Raw genomic sequence first — 16,956 nt, forward strand, 5'->3', positions numbered from 1 at the left:
TATTTGAGTCGAAAATTATTTTTTACTAACTTTTATTAAATTTTTTTTTAGGTTTTCATTTTTTTTTTTGAAAAAAACTGTGAATTCGATTTTTCTCAACATTTCTCAGAATGTTGAAAACAATATTTCTTATAAGATAAAATAAGTTTGAAGCCTTAATTTCAAGTTTGTAAAAAGATATTTGAATCGATATTCAATTTTACCAACTTTGAGTAATGTTTTTTTTAATTTTAATTTTTTATAAAAAAAACTGTCAATTCGATTTTTCTCGAAATTTTATCAGATGTCAAAAACATTATTCTGCGTTGCAAAAAATTGTTTTAGAGATGAAATCATATTTAAGTCGTAAAATTTTGGTGGTGACAAATTTTTTTTTATAAAAAAAAACCGTTAAATGGATTTTTTTCATATCACGTTACAATATATTATATAAAATTTAATTCAAGTTTCTAGCGTTTTTGGTTCGTAAGATATTTTGCGTTAACCAAAATTCTCACCTTTTTTCAAATTGCTATGGTAAAAAACCACCCACTCAATTTTCTTGAGAGCCCTTCTGTATAATAAAATTTATTTGAAATCGATATCTTTCTGGTTCTTGAGCTATGGACGACGAAAAAAACGTCGCGAACGTACGGACGTACGGACATACGAACGTACATACACACGAACGCACAGACATCTTTCTAAAAGTCTTTTATTTCGACTCTAGGGACCTTGAAATGTTAAGAAATGTCAAAATTTTTAATGTGACAAATCGGACCCATTACAATAACTTCCTATGGGAAGTTAAAAATAGTTTTAGACAATGTGATGTGATGATTGACATAATCGCAAGGACTCAGCGTGATGTCAATGGGGATTTATAAGTATTGAGGCATAGTGGGCAAAACAAAATACATGCTGTTGTCAAGAAAGGACTTACAAGACCGAAGCACGTCTGGGTCAGAAAGTCACCATCGACAGACGTAACTTTGAGATAATCAAGGACTTCGTCTACCAAGGCCCTCTCTCTTGAGGGACCAAAGTGTCGCTATATAAGACAAGGATAAAATATGATAAAGGCGGATAAAAGCACCTTCAGTCGTTTCGAGAGAAAAGTTCTTCGTGAGATCTACGGTCGACGTAGCCTTAGCCAGAAGGGATGAATTTAGATAACTCCCTACCTATAAAAGCATTCCCAGATTACAACAGTTTTCTGAATATTATGCCAAATTTAAAAGCTAAAACACAATAGGTAAAACGGTTTTTAGTGAATTTCACGCAGAAATGTAAGAAACGTATGTAGCTTTTTTCGAAAAAGAAAATATACTTTTCTTGTTTTCATTTCTCTTGTAGCGGAGAACGGTATAAAAATTCAAGAGATACGATCTGATACGAAGAACTGTCGGCCTATTATTGACGTAGTTTTTTCTGACTCAATTTTCGGGAGGCTATTATAACTATCACTATAAATCTGCTAACTCGTATTTTGGCCTTAAAGAAATCAACAAAACTTAATAATTGTAGAGAGACAAATTCTTGATTCATGAGTTTGACTATATAGGTGCATTTAAGAACATTATTTCTTTAAAAAAAAATAAATTAAAACAAATTAAGGTAAATAAATAATAACAATTACACGTTTCGGAATCTCATTTCACTTCAAAACTCAAGAGATTCAAAGCTTTTATATCAATAAATATGAAACGTTAATTATGTTTTTCAATTAGCCATTAGTTTAACAAAAGTATCACTTTTGTTTCACATGTTCCAGTGCGCTTATAAATATACATTTTACATTTAAATTTCGTTATCAAATTTTGTAAAATTAATATTTTTTTTAAATAAAACAAATTATATTTTTGATCATCAAAAATCATCATCAATTTGGTGATTTCATTATAGACAAGAGCTTGCGCAGAAAAAGAAGATTATTGAAATCGGTCCATTAGTTCTTGAAAAACCTTACAAAAAATGAAGTTTTTATGAAGGGTACCCTTCTGGAGCCATACCAAATAAGTTTTTCTTATAGAAAGAAGTCAAATTAAGAATACAAAACTTAGAGAAAGTTTTAAAAAAGTCACATATTTTTAAATCGACGATTAAGAGATTAAGAACTTACATTTTTGCTCTTTTTCTTAGAAACAAATTTTATGAAAATAATTTGAAGTTTTTTTCAAATTCTAAATTGAGTGAAGACAAAAATTTGAGCTGTTTTTGACAGCAAACAGCTTTTTGGTGAATGTTGTTAAATTACTAACAAATCTTTAAATGAAATCGTTACTAATACAACTTAACTCTATAAGGTTAATGGCTCATATGACACCACCTAGATCCCCTTGTCAAAACTTAGAAGTTGATGAATTTGTACTGTGTATTTGAAATAGGGCTGAATATCCGATTCATATTATGTTCTTGGTCCAGTCTTCAGTTAAAAGTTGTACTTTTCATATACAAATAATCCCTGATTGCCCACAGGACTGCACAGTAGAGGAAGTCCTCGGATCAGGTGGCTCGCACAAGTGGACAGTGACCTAACATAGCTTGAAGTCCGCAACTGGAGACATCTAGCTATGGACCGAACCGATTCACAAGTTTCTTGGGTGAGGCCTTACTTCACACAGGACTGTAGCGCCATCTTAAGTAAGTAAGTAAGTATAAGGTGACAATTTTAGTTATTAACGTAGCCACAGTAGCGAAAATGAATATGATTTGTCTATGAAAATTAACTAAGATACGACGTTTCTAGTTATCTACTGACCTGATTTCTATAGTTAACTGACCTTTGAAAACTTTAAGACCCAAAATATATTGTAATTTCTAATTTGTTAAGCATGTAATGAATTAGTTTAGCCTTGTCAAATGTCGAAAGAAAACAGGTCCAAATGTTGGCCAAATAAAAACCTTTAATTAGAAAATTCTTCATTTAAAATATCCAATGTTTATTTCATAAACAGAATTATCATCTTTTAAATTTAAGTTAAAATGCAAACCATCATGTCTAGGTTAGGTACTCGCTTTTCATCTCAAGATACTATTTCTTCGTCACACCTGTTAGGGTTCTGATATAACAAAAAGAGTCTCACTTTATTCTCCTTGTAAAACAGAAGTATTTTATTTTGTGTCCCCCCTAAAAATAAAAATGCTACTTAATCTTTTATATAACATCCTTATCCTTTGTATATCCTTGTTACGAGTATTTTCTATTTTATCCTTTTTGTTTATTACATAGAATGATACATTTACACCAGTTGCACCTGTGAATATTGATTCGGATATCTTGCCAGAAGACACAATACCACAACTTATTATTTGTGCAACAATGTGGCATGAGACACAAGAAGAAATGATGGAGTTCCTCAAGTCGATTGTACGTTTGGATGAGGATCAATGTGCTCATAGAATGGCAAAAATTCACATTAACAAGGGCAAAGAGGATGACGAATATTATGAACTAGAAAGTGAGTATAGCTTTTTGAGAATATACCTCTTGCATATGTTATGTAGAATCTAAGGACTTTTATATGGGGGAAGGTTTATAGCCTCCACCAGATAAACTTTGGTAGGGTAGGTATACCACCTCCACCCGCATTTCATCATTTATATAATATGTACCGTACCATATGTGGTTACCTATGTATGTATGAGTATCTATAAAACATGATGGGGTTTCCGTTTCAGGGATGTTGTTGTTCATTTGAATAATGGCTTTTTATCCGGTGTGTACGATTACGTTGTGCTTGACGAAATTCAAGAATTTGTTTTGTTACTTAATAATAAAAAAAAAAGAAACTATGTACCTACTCGTACCTACTACGAGTATATAAGTATGTACATATGTATAAAGTATAGAAATGGATAATGGAAGTACCTTCATTATATTTATTCGTTTTGCACGTGACTGATTCTCATACAATTTATCTCTTATTATTTTATATCCACCAAGCCAATGCTTCTTATTTTTTGTTTTTGTTTTTTTAGGAAGGTAGAAATAGGTCTAAAAGATTGGTTTGGAGAAAGAGCACAATATATGTTGTTAAAAAGTACGTACGAGAATGTTGAACTTAGTATAGTTTCTTGGAAAATGTATATTCTAGAAAGCACTTAGATCTTAGAAGCTGAAACATTTACAAACATTTACAGGAGGTATGTTATATCCCCTTTAGACATCAATACGTTAAGTGGGTAGTTGTATTTTTGGAGGTTAGAACAAATTGGCTTAAATTTCAAATGAGTTCGAGAACAATAGGTGATGAACCCTTAAAGAACTTTTCCTTCTACTCGACATTCCGGAAATCGAAAATTATTATTTCTAAAAGTAAATTTTGGTATTAGGCTTTTGCAAAATTGTATGTTATAATTAAAATAAATTAGGTGGCGTAAAAGTCAATTGAGAACTATGGCCTAGTGACTTACAACTCGCAAACATTCCTGTGTGCGAGTAATGTTGTCGGGGATGTATGGACTATGGAGCCTACAGTTTAAAGCCGACTCCTAACGGGTTATTTGAGAAAGAATTACTCGCAAGAAGCAGTACTCTAAAAAAAACTTTACACTCCTACTTACTAACCATCATGCCACGGGTACCTACTGGCAAAATCTAAATTGTATGTTAAGTCATTATAAAATCATCACTTGAAGGTAGATCTATGATTTTATTGGTTATAGATATGTAGATAGATAGTTTCTTTATTTTAAGATATACATTTTTACAAATGTTTTTCTTTAAGAATATGGACGTAAAAATTCTGCCGTATGCCTGATCAACATTTCAAAACAAAAACACAGTTTGAGTATATTCAAAGTCTCCATTAAGGAATTTATAGAGCCGAGTTGGGGGAAGAAAACTCAGTTCGAAATACAGCCGTCGAATCTCTTGGAGTAGAGGACACGATGCAAAGAAGTGTGCGATGCCTTCTGGTTTTCCGGTGTTAATATGTAACTAATAGATTCAGAAGAAAACTCGTTACTGAAATAATTAGCCTGTTATGTTATTTGGTGGTTGAAGTTTCTGTACACATTTGTTGTTCAGGCTCTTGAAAGATTATCACTGAAGACATATTCATCAGTTCTGGCGATCAGATCATTGAATATGGTTTGCCATTGATTCAAATTGGACTCCAAAAAGAATAGATTACTGCCATTTGAACAAGCTATCTGGTTAGTTTCCTTAAACGGGGAGGCATTTGTTTGCATAAGCCTAGTCATAATGGATTAGTGAAGGCGTCTTTCATGCATCCTCATAACTTTCAATATGTAGTTGGTTTAAGGGTTTGTAATGTAAAGGGGTGCTATGCCAGACGCTACATGTATAGCATAATTAGGCGTTGAAGAAGGCAATCTGAACAAGCGTTTGAAGAAACACCTTTGCACGGCTTCAAACTCCTCCAGGTGTCAATATCCAAAAACTTGGGTACCGTAGCCCATGCAGCAGTTCACAGTTGCTTGAAAACAAGATATTTGAATTAAAGATCGATTTTTTGGTTAAAGTCAAACTTGGACCACATCATGGTTAGAGCTACTTAAGCTTCGTTGCTTTTTTCTTTCACGTGTTTCGAAACATTAAGATTGTAAGACAGCAAAACTCCAAGATATTTTAATTAATGAACGACCTTAATAGGCGCGTTGCTTAGGGACCAGTTTTCTTCTGCGAGACTTCTTCTCTGACGCGGTTCAAAAATCATTATTTTTGTCTTGTTAGTATTGACGCAGAGACCCCAGGATTCACAAAATATATTAAGTTTGTTGATTTGCAGCAGAATGGTAGATGGATTGTCAGCCAGTAAAATTAAATCGGCGGCGTAGAGCAAAACTTTGATTTGTATACCGGCAAAGAGTATTCCATCCGAAAGGAAATCACAAACGTCAATAAACAAGGCAAATAATATCAAGCTTAATATAAACCCTTGGGAGACAACTGATGTTGTTTCAAACCATTCAGATAATTTAGTTCCGTCCCACACTGATGGAGTAGATGAGGCAAGAAAGTTAAAATAAAACATTAAGAATTTACGTGAAATTCCTAAGGATGGCAACTTGTACATGAAGGCATTTCTATTTATCTTTTCAAATGCTGCTTTAAAATCCTCAAAACAGGCATATAATTTTTTTTCCTGCTGAATCGATCTACTGGCAATACTCGTCAGAGCGAATATATGGTCTTGCGTTGAGAAACCCGACCGAAATCCTACCTGAAACATATGGTGAGTCAATGGTTGTTCTCAATCCATTCCGTCAAACTTTCATTAAGAATTGAAGCTAGAATCTTTCTTAGCAAGCTGAGAATAAAGAATTCTCTATAGTTCTCTGGCTGATTGGTATCTTCTTTTTTGAAGATTGCGAATATAACCGCTTTGCTGAAATTTAATTTTTTTAAAGTTTGTTGAAATATGCTAGAAGATGATTTTTAGACGGTTCCGTACTCTTCTTGTAGAATTTAATCGGAATGCTATCTTTGCCAGGATCCTTATTATTTCTCATTTTACTCAGAGTAGTTTCAAGCTCAGGTCGACTAATAGGATTATCCAGTTCGCATTATAGTGACTGAAAATTGTTGAAATCAAGCGTTTCCGATTTCTTATATTTATTAATATTATTAACTTCCCATAGGAAGTTATTGTAATGGGTCCGATTTGTCAAATTGAAAATTTTGACATTTCTCGACGTTTCAAGGTCCCTAGAGTCGAAATAAAAGATTTTTAGAAAGATGTCTGTGCGTGCGTGTGTACGTACGTTTGTACGTCCGTACGTCCGTACGTCCGTACGTTCGCGACGTTTTTTTCGTCGTCCATAGCTCAAGAACCAGAAGAGATATCGACTTCAAATAAATTTTGTTATACAGATAAAAAGGCAGAAAGATGCAGAAAGGGCTCTCAAGAAAATTTCGTGGGTGGTTTTTTTACCATAGCAGTTTGAAAAAAAGGTGAAAATTTTGGTTAACCCTAAATATCTTACGAACCAAAAACGCTAGAGACTTGAATTAAATTTTGTATAATAGATTGTAACGTGATACCAAACAGGTATATTTTTTGAAAAAAATCAATATAACGGTTTTTTTTAAAAATCAATAAAACTGAAAAAAAAATTTGTCACCTCCAAAATTTTACGACTGAAATATGATTTTATCTCTAAAACAATTTTGTGCAACGAAGAATAATGTTTTTGACATCTGATAAAATTTTGAGAAAAATCTAATTGACAGTTTTTTTTATAAAAAATAAAAATCTAAAAAAAACATTACTCAAAGTTCGTAAAAATTGAATATCGATTCAAATATCTTTTCAAAAACATTTAATTTAGGCTTCAAACTTATTTTATCTTATAAGAAATATTGTTTTCAACATTCTAAAAAATTTTGAGAAAAATCGAATTGACAGTTTTTTTTACAAAAAATAAAAACCTAAAAAAATTTATAAAAGTTGGTAAAAATTGCTTTTCGACTCGAATATCTTTTCAAAACTTTGAGATATTGGCTTTAATTTAATTTTATCTTTCAAAAAATATTGTTGTCAACATACAATCAAAGTTTGAAAAAAATCAAATTGACAGTTTTTTTTACAAAAAATAAAAACCTAAAAAAAAAATTATAAAAGTTGGTAAAAATTGATTTTCGACTCAAATATCTTTTCAAAACTTAGAGATTTTGGCTTTTATTTACTTTTATCTTTCAAAAAATATTGTTGTCAACATTCAGTTAAAGTTTGAAAAAAATCGAATTGACAGTTTTTTTACAAAAAATAAAAACCTAAAAAAAAAATGTATAAATGTTGGTAAAAATTGATTTTCGACTCAAATATCTTTTCAAAACTTAGAGATTTTGGCTTTTATTTACTTTTATCTTTCAAAAAATCTTGTTTTCAACATTCAGTTAAAGTTTGAAAAAAATCGAATTGACAGTTTTTTTTTACAAAAAATAAAAACCTAAAAAAAAATTATAAAAGTTGGTAAAAATTGATTTTTGACTCAAATATCTCTTTAAAAATTTTAAGTATTGGCTTTAAAGTAATTTTATCTCATAAGAAATATTGTTGGTAAAATTCAAAAAAAATCGAATTGACAGTTTTTGTTACAAACAATAAAACTCAAAAAAAAACAATACTTAAACTTCGTAAAAATTTACTTTCGACTCAAATAGCTTTTCAAAACTTAAAAATATTGTCTTGAAATTTATTTTATTTCACAGAAAATATTGTTTTCGATATTCAGTAATTTTTATATAAAAATCCAACAGTCCGTTTTTTCATATAAAAAATAAAATCTACAAAAAGAGTACCCAAATTTGGTAAAAATTGATACGAGTACATAAAGACAAACTTTTAAGCAAGACAAATCGACAGACGGGATGGGAAGTTATCAGTGTGGGTCGCATCCCAGCCTCTTTTTTGATCTTTTGAATGAAACAATGAAGTATTTGAATGATTTATATATAGAGATTTATTTATAACCTCTTTGGAGGACACGTATTTTTAAAATGGCCAGCAAGACGGAAATTTTGCCTTTTTTGAACCATATATATATTTTTATATTTCGATAACACAGTGGCTATGTAAATGTACAAGTACATAAAGAATATAAAATGCGCTTCGTGTACATTTATGATTAAAATTTTATAAATCAACATTATTTTGTAAAATAGGCTAAACAGTGACATTGGTTTGTGCATGATAGAAAGTATGGTGGTCAGCCGACAGAAGAGTTTTAAAATGAGCTGCTAGTGTCTCAACTTCAAGGGTAGTCACCATTTTTCTATCATGACCATCCAGCTCACGAACACTGATCCAGAAAACCTTGAAGTTTTTACAATTTGCCAGTTATTTCGCAACATTGTTGACGAAGTCAACTTTTTTTTTGGTAAAGTCTTTTGAAGTCCTTGTTGAAGATGAATGTGTTTAAAAATTAGAGCATTTGTATATCCAAGCAACTTAAGATAAACATATGAAAGTTAACGGGGTTTAACACGATCATTATCGAACCACTTGTTTTTTGGTGTACATATTTACCATAACTTTCTTGACACGAGGGAATAGAGCTGATGTTACGCCTAAGTAATAATTTGTTTAGATCAGCACAATTCTCTTTCCATCTCAATTTTAAAAAGTTAGTTAATTGCCTCAGTACAATTTCATCAGCAACCTGAACCTTTACTTCAATCGGAAAGTGGGATGAGAAATTCGCCACTCCTACTTCAAAATCTAATGATAGATTAAGCCACTCAAGAGCTATATGTAGCTGCAATATCAATAACAGATTGTCTTTGGCCACTTACGAATGTGAATTCTTCCAAGGTGTCTTGTTTAGAGGCTCCATTCATCACGCATAGTCCGAAGTTTTCAAGGAATTCAGTAGTAAGTAGTATACCATTTCGGTTAAAGGTGTCATCTTTGGAGTTTCTGGTAGGATTAAGAGTGTTGTGGGAGATTGTGATCAGGGAAGAAGAATTTTGATAGTTCCCGATCCTAACATTTAAGTCTCCAACTAACATAATATTATCCAAATTGGAGTTGTTTACGAAGTCAACTAGACAAGCGAAGTCGAACTTCCACTTATTGCAATTTAAGTATGTTGGAATAATTGTGTACTTTTATTAATAATTTAATAACAATATTGAGTGTAATTCTATTTTCAGAGTGATGCATTTATTGGTTATACTCGTATGTAAATTAACAAATCAGTTCAATGTCTTGATACTTTTTTAATCGAACCACTACAATCGCTTTGGAGTCCTGGAAAATAAGATACAAGAATGGACCCACTTCGAATAAAAATCCAATAGAACTGAGTTGTCTTACAACTTAGACATAGGCTACATAGTCTAGTCAATAATAAAATTACTGACAAAATGTACACATTGTAATCAAATCACTAAGGTATTGAGGTTATATCGCAACCTAGGTTAAGAAGGGTTTTCAAAAAGTTAGATACACTATCAGATATCCGTAGGCTAATATAAACATAACAAATGCGAACAAATTTTGCAATTAACGTTCGAATGATTTAACTTTAGTCTTTGCAATTAACGTTCGAATGATTTTGATGTCCATAAACTTCGAAGGATCTCATAGGTCTTACCACTTTGTTCGATTGAATGCTATTCCAAGATTCTTAGAAGTTTCAACATATTACGAGGAGGTTGGGCAATTTGTTGTTCATTAAACAGCCTCCATTCGATAGCTCATGTAGAATTCAACAGAATAAGGATGCAACTTTAACTGCCGAACAAGTATATCAAGCAGAATAGTTAACTATATCTAACGCCTCCGAAAAGTCTAAAAGTATTGCAAAATGTATGAAACTGTTATCTAAGGCTTTTCGAAACAAATTTATTGGGAGTTGATAAGCAAAATACATTCAAAATATATGTTCCCCTAGCGGTACGACTCTTAGACTTGGTTATACAATTAAAAAATATTTGTCCAGACATATTTTTCCGTACAAACAAATTCCCACCCAAAAATATGATTTTATTACATGTTTGATGAAACGTACTACAGACCAATATTTGGGGACCGTTTTTCTCCAAAACTATCAACTTGATGAATAAAAGCATTTAAATCTTTTTTTGTGTAGAGCCAGATGAGCTACAAAGTGTATCTACAACTTTTTTTTTAAACTACTACAGTTTTCACCCGCTCCCCTTAAATTTTTTGCTTTAGTCCAAAGTAAGACAACATTTTCTGTCTGTTTAGGACGTTCAAATTGACCTCTTCACTAAAATAAAATTCGATTTTGTCTATCTAAGATTCCTAGACTTTTGTACTTGTGCTTTAATAATTAAAGTAAATACCTGTAATTGTATATATTAAGAGTGTTGTGGGAGATTGTGATCAGGGCAGAAGAATTTTGATAGTTCCCGATCCTAACATTTAAGTCTCCAACTAACATAATATTATCCAAATTGGAGTTATTTACGAAGTCAACTAGACAAGCGAAGTCGAACTTCCACTTATTGCAATTTAAGTATGTTGGAATAATTGTGTACCTTTATTAATAATTTAATAACAATATTGAGTGTAATTCTATTTTCCGAGTGATGCATTTATTGGTTATACTCGTATGTAAATTAACAAATCAGTTCAATGTCTTGATACTTTTTTAATGGAACCACTACAATCGCTTTATAGTCCTGGAAAATAAGATACAAGAATGGACCCACTTCGAATAAAAATCCAATAGAACTGAGTTGTCTTACAACTAAGACATAAGCTACATAGTCTTGTCAAGAATAAAATTACTGACAAAATGTGCACATTGTAATCAAATCACTAAGGTATTGAGGTTATAGCGCAAAACTTTAAAAGATTCAAAAAGCCAGGTTAAGAAGGCTTTTCAAAAAGTTAGATACGCTATCAGATATCCGTAGGCTAATATAAACATAGAATATTACGTTGTTAAACTTCAAGTTAAGCTTTTTTTTCTGACACAATCACAATGCGAACAAATTTTGCAAGTGGATTTAATTTGAGTCTTTGTAATTAACGTTCGAATGATTTTGATGTCCATAAACTTCGAAGGATTTCATAGGTCTTACCACTTTGTTCGATTGAATGCTATTCCAAGATTCTTAGCAGTTTCAACATATTATGAGGAGGTTGGGTAATTTGTTGTTCATTAAACAGCCTGCATTGGATAGCTCATGTAGGTCATGTAGAATTCAACAGAATAAGGATGCAACTTTAACTGCCAAACAAGTATATCAAGCAGAATAGATAACTATATCTAACGCCTCCGAAAAGTCTAAGAGTATTGCAAAATGTATGAAACTGTTATCTAAGGTTTTTCGAAACAAATTTATTGAGAGTTGATAAGCAAAATACATTCAAAAAATATGTTCCCCTAGCGGTACCACTCTTAGACTTGATTATACAATTAAAAAATATTTGTCCAGACTTATTTTTCCGTACAAACAAATTCCCACCCAAAAATATGATTTTATTACATGTTTGATGAAACGTACTAAAGACCAATATTTGGCGACCGTTTTTCTCCAAAACTATCAACTTGACGAATAAAATCATTTTAATTTTTTTTGTGTAGAGACAGATGAGCTACAAAGTGTATCTACAACTTTTTTTTAAACTACTACAGTTTTCACCCGCTCCCCTTAAATTTTTTGCTTTAGTCCAAAGTAAGACAACATTTTCTGTCTGTTTAGGACGTTCAAATTGACCTCTTCACTAAAATAAAATTCGATTTTGTCTATCTAAGATTCCTAGACTTTTGTACTTGTGCTTTAATAATTAAAGTAAATACCTGTAATTGTATATATTAAGAGTGTTGTGGGAGATTGTGATCAGGGCAGAAGAATTTTGATAGTTCCCGATCCTAACATTTAAGTCTCCAACTAACATAATATTATCCAAATTGGAGTTATTTACGAAGTCAACTAGACAAGCGAAGTCGAACTTCCACTTATTGCAATTTAAGTATGTTGGAATAATTGTGTACCTTTATTAATAATTTAATAACAATATTGAGTGTAATTCTATTTTCCGAGTGATGCATTTATTGGTTATACTCGTATGTAAATTAACAAATCAGTTCAATGTCTTGATACTTTTTTAATGGAACCACTACAATCGCTTTATAGTCCTGGAAAATAAGATGCAAGAATGGACCCACTTCGAATAAAAATCCAATAGAACTGAGTTGTCTTACAACTAAGACATAAGCTACATAGTCTTGTCAAGAATAAAATTACTGACAAAATGTGCACATTGTAATCAAATCACTAAGGTATTGAGGTTATAGCGCAAAACTTTAAAAGATTCAAAAAGCCAGGTTAAGAAGGCTTTTCAAAAAGTTAGATACGCTATCAGATATCCGTAGGCTAATATAAACATAGAATATTACGTTGTTAAACTTCAAGTTAAGCTTTTTTTTCTGACACAATCACAATGCGAACAAATTTTGCAAGTGGATTTAATTTGAGTCTTTGTAATTAACGTTCGAATGATTTTGATGTCCATAAACTTCGAAGGATTTCATAGGTCTTACCACTTTGTTCGATTGAATGCTATTCCAAGATTCTTAGCAGTTTCAACATATTATGAGGAGGTTGGGCAATTTGTTGTTCATTAAACAGCCTGCATTGGATAGCTCATGTAGGTCATGTAGAATTCAACAGAATAAGGATGCAACTTTAACTGCCAAACAAGTATATCAAGCAGAATAGATAACTATATCTAACGCCTCCGAAAAGTCTAAGAGTATTGCAAAATGTATGAAACTGTTATCTAAGGTTTTTCGAAACAAATTTATTGAGAGTTGATAAGCAAAATACATTCAAAAAATATGTTCCCCTAGCGGTACCACTCTTAGACTTGATTATACAATTAAAAAATATTTGTCCAGACTTATTTTTCCGTACAAACAAATTCCCACCCAAAAATATGATTTTATTACATGTTTGATGAAACGTACTAAAGACCAATATTTGGCGACCGTTTTTCTCCAAAACTATCAACTTGACGAATAAAATCATTTTAATTTTTTTTGTGTAGAGACAGATGAGCTACAAAGTGTATCTACAACTTTTTTTTAAACTACTACAGTTTTCACCCGCTCCCCTTAAATTTTTTGCTTTAGTCCAAAGTAAGACAACATTTTCTGTCTGTTTAGGACGTTCAAATTGACCTCTTCACTAAAATAAAATTCCATTTTGTCTATCTAAGATTCCTAGACTTTTGTACTTGTGCTTTAATAATTAAAGTAAATACCTGTAATTGTATAGGGTGCTTTTGGGAGATATTTAACTTTTTTTTAAAGAAAACATAATACATTTTTTGAAAAATTCCTGCAATTTAACTTCATGAACGCCATCATTTTGGGCAATTTTGCACATACTAATATTTTGAAACACAACGATCATAGCTGACCAATTCACAGATTCATTTCTTGCGATGATAAATGTTTACAATTTGTACACTTGAGTCGTTCTGATGTAAGTCTTCGATAGTTATTGACAAAGTATTCTGAAAAACATAAAACATAAACAACTTCCTTAGATTAAGGTTTTTCGATTGAGATTTGATTTGGATTTTTAGTCAAACCGTTGTGAATTTGAAAGGTTTCAATGACTTCTTGAAGTTGGTATCATTTCATTTTAATGGTTAATGGCTTAGTTATAACTTATCAAATATCAAAAGATCACATAATCATTCTCCAAATTATACGTCTTTATCTTCTAGAAACATTTGATCCCATCTGATGTTTTGAAAAACCTCAGTAGTTGTTTATATTTATAGTTCGTTTAAGATTGTGCTGATTCCTAACCATAACTCAAAGGGGATTGCTCATTTTATAAGGGACGTCCGGCCCGGAGTGTACACCAATGAATTTGGTATCAAATTAAAGGTTGCTCTAAGCCGGATATATCTGCAAAAATATTTTGTCGATAACTCATGGGAGATCCGAGATATTTGAGATTGAAGTTCCAAATGTCCAACCATTAAAAATCAGCACTTTTTCGACATAAATGCTAATATCTTTGGATATAGAAAAGCTAGAAAAATCAAAAAGGTATTAAAATAAAGGTGTCAAAAATATCTTTCAAATGAAACTTAAATTACATTTCTTTGATTTATATATTTTTAGTTATTTTTAATCAAACCTTTGAATAACAGCATTTTTTAGGCAAACTTTTGTACAATAATATCTTTTAAAATTCAATGGTGATATTAATTTTTTTTGGCACCAATAAGTGGCTTAGTTCTCAACCTTTATTTTCATATATAATTTTTTATGGTTTCTTTAACAATTTATTCATTTTGCCAATAATAATTCAAAAAATGTTAGAAGAGTAGCATGTAAGCGGTATAAGCTAAACATACAGGAAAGAGTTAGCTACTCACGCTATTAAATATCTGTCAATAAGTTTTCTTCCGTTATATTTTTTGGTTTGATGTAGTTGATATTTGGTTTTTTGATGTGATTTCTTCTTAAAATATGTTTTTTGACAAAAATGGATTACGATTCAACTTTTAATGAAAATGCAAGTAACGTAAATAGTTCCCAAGTGCAAAGAAACGAACCTAGTTCTGGTGTGGGAAATCGAAGACAGGTATGCGTTAATTGCCAAAGGTCAATTCTACGTTTTAGATCGCATATGCTTTCATCAAATAATGAGAGACAAGTTGGAATAAGGAACATCGTAATTGAATTTAGTTTTTAGTTGAATTATTATTTAGTTTATAATTATTTATTATTTTTCTTTGAATTATTTTAATTTTGTTTTGTCAATATTGTGATAACAACTTCTTTTTTTATTCTAATATTTCCACCACTTTAATAACAATTATTTATTTTTTCTTAATCTTTTGTCTTAATTTTTTCACTATTACTATAAGAATTATTTTTATTTTAGTGTTAGGTATGAGATTTTTTTTGTATTTTGGGAGCATATTTTTGAATTATTATTGGCAAAATGAATAAATTGTTAAAGAAACCCTAAAAAATTATATATGAAAATAAAGGTTGAGAACTAAGCCACTTATTGGTGCCAAAAAAAATTAATATCACCATTGAATTTTAAAAGATATTATTGTACAAAAGTTTGCCTAAAAAATGCTGTTATTCAAAGGTTTGATTAAAAATAACTAAAAATATATAAATCAAAGAAATGTAATTTAAGTTTCATTTGAAAGATATTTTTGACACCTTTATTTTAATACCTTTTTGATTTTTCTAGCTTTTCTATATCCAAAGATATTAGCATTTATGTCGAAAAAGTGCTGATTTTTAATGGTTGGACATTTGGAACTTCAATCTCAAATATCTCGGATCTCCCATGAGTTATCGACAAAATATTTTTGCAGATATATCCGGCTTAGAGCAACCTTTAATTTGATACCAAATTCATTGGTGTACACTCCGGGCCGAAAATGAGCATACCCCTTTAAGCTGTGTGAACTCAAAGTCAGAAAAATTCGTTTTCAATATTATTTTTCAAAATCATGAACAAAACTTACTTTATAGCGTTTTTCTTAAGAAATATGTTGAGTTATTGATTCATCGTTCTTATGAAAACTTACAACTAATAAGGATTTTTGTAATTCGTGATTGTAGATCATCACGAATTTTATTGAAAAAAATAGTACCTTATGGATTTACATAGTCTCAAAAAGCTTAATAAAAGTTTTTTTCAAATTATAAAAGGTTTTATTGCATAAACTAAGGTAGTGGAATTATTTTCAAGTCATATTCGAATTAAAGCCATCGAAAGCTTAAAAAATGTATAATTTGATTGCATTTTAGATAAGCTTGTTAACCAGCGTAATTTGTATCCCTTTTAAAAGTTCTATATCCCTCAAAAATAAAATGTACGACTGCTTGCTCCGTATCCAAGATTTTGGTTAATAAAAGAGAGGATGGGATGCGACCCACACTGATAACTTACCATCCCGTCTGTCGATTCGTCTTGTTTAACAGGTTTTGTAGGTTTTCGTGTTTTGTTAAAAAAATTGTTAGTTAAATTATTCTTATAAAAATCAACAATATTTTGCATATGATAAATAGTTTGATTTTAAAATTTATTTTTGTAAACAAGTACCATTTCTTAAAAGCTTGTATTTCTTACAAAACAAATACAAATTGGATGAATGAAATTAATTTGAAGTTAATATCTTTTATTGTTCACGAGATATCGAGAACCGAACAACAATTTTCACCAAATTTACGTACTATTTTTTGTAGATTTTATTTTTTTATTAAAAAACTGGCTTTTGGATTTTTATACAAATTTACTGCATATTAAAAACAATATTGAGATAAAATAAGTTTGAAACCCATATTTTTAATTTTTGAAAAGACATTTAAGTCGAAAATCAATTCTTACCAACTTTTGTTAATTTTTTTTTAGGTTTTTAATTTTTTGTAAAAAAAACTGTCAATTCGATTTTCCTCAGCATTTTACCAGATGTTAAAAACGTTATTCTTCCTTGCACAAAATTGTTTTGGAGATGACTTACATTTCGTGTTTTG

At 30.7% G+C, this 16,956-nt stretch overlaps 1 protein-coding gene across 1 annotated transcript in view; it reads left to right on the forward strand.

Annotated features, from left to right (window-relative positions):
- The window catches only part of LOC129942426 (chitin synthase chs-2), a 40,321-nt gene that overhangs the window by 10,444 nt on the left and 12,921 nt on the right, over window positions 1-16,956 (forward strand). Inside the window, exon 8 of the mRNA XM_056051349.1 lies at window positions 3,212-3,440. Within this exon, the coding sequence (XP_055907324.1) occupies window positions 3,212-3,440 (229 nt within the window). The remainder of the gene's footprint in view (window positions 1-3,211; window positions 3,441-16,956) is intronic.

The sequence above is a fragment of the Eupeodes corollae genome, chromosome 1, assembly GCF_945859685.1.
Source record: "Eupeodes corollae chromosome 1, idEupCoro1.1, whole genome shotgun sequence".
Classification (NCBI taxonomy): Eukaryota; Metazoa; Arthropoda; class Insecta; order Diptera; family Syrphidae; genus Eupeodes; species Eupeodes corollae.